Source organism: Trypanosoma grayi (assembly GCF_000691245.1).
Source record: "Trypanosoma grayi strain ANR4 Tgr_1215_V1, whole genome shotgun sequence".
Lineage (NCBI taxonomy): Eukaryota > Euglenozoa > Kinetoplastea > Trypanosomatida > Trypanosomatidae > Trypanosoma > Trypanosoma grayi.
The window spans coordinates 4,009-4,391 of NW_008826834.1; the positions used below are offsets into that span (position 1 = coordinate 4,009).

General features: G+C 66.1%; 1 protein-coding gene across 1 annotated transcript; it reads right to left on the bottom strand.

Annotated features, from left to right (window-relative positions):
- Nucleotides 1-383, bottom strand: DQ04_12151010 (hypothetical protein; the record flags this gene model as incomplete). The annotated part of the gene is made up of 1 exon (XM_009316693.1): nucleotides 1-383. A coding segment is annotated over one exon (383 nt), but the record flags the coding sequence as incomplete, so codon positions are not given.

The following is a 383-nucleotide window of genomic DNA, read 5'->3' on the forward strand; positions in this document are numbered from 1 at the left end:
CTCCGCCTCCGCCCGCAGCCGCTTGCGGAGTGCCTGCATGCTCGCAATGCCGCTCGGCGTCACAGTATTCGCGAGCCCCAGAAACGCCCCACACCGCACCACGAAGCCTTCCTCACCGTAGCCTTCAAGGCCACCACCCCGCGTCGGCGGTGGGTCAGTCGGCAAGTCGGGCAGACGGCCGCCACGGTCCCAGTTCTGGTTCGTCAGGTGATACAACACCGCAGTAAGGAAGTGCCGTGCAAACGGCATCTCCTCCACACGCTTCTTGACTATTGTAACGATGTCATCTTCGTCTTCTGGCTGCTCCACCTTGACGCCGCGCAGGCCACCGGCCCCGGCCCCGGCGCCGCTGCTGTTGCTGTTGCTGCCGCCGCCACCGCTCC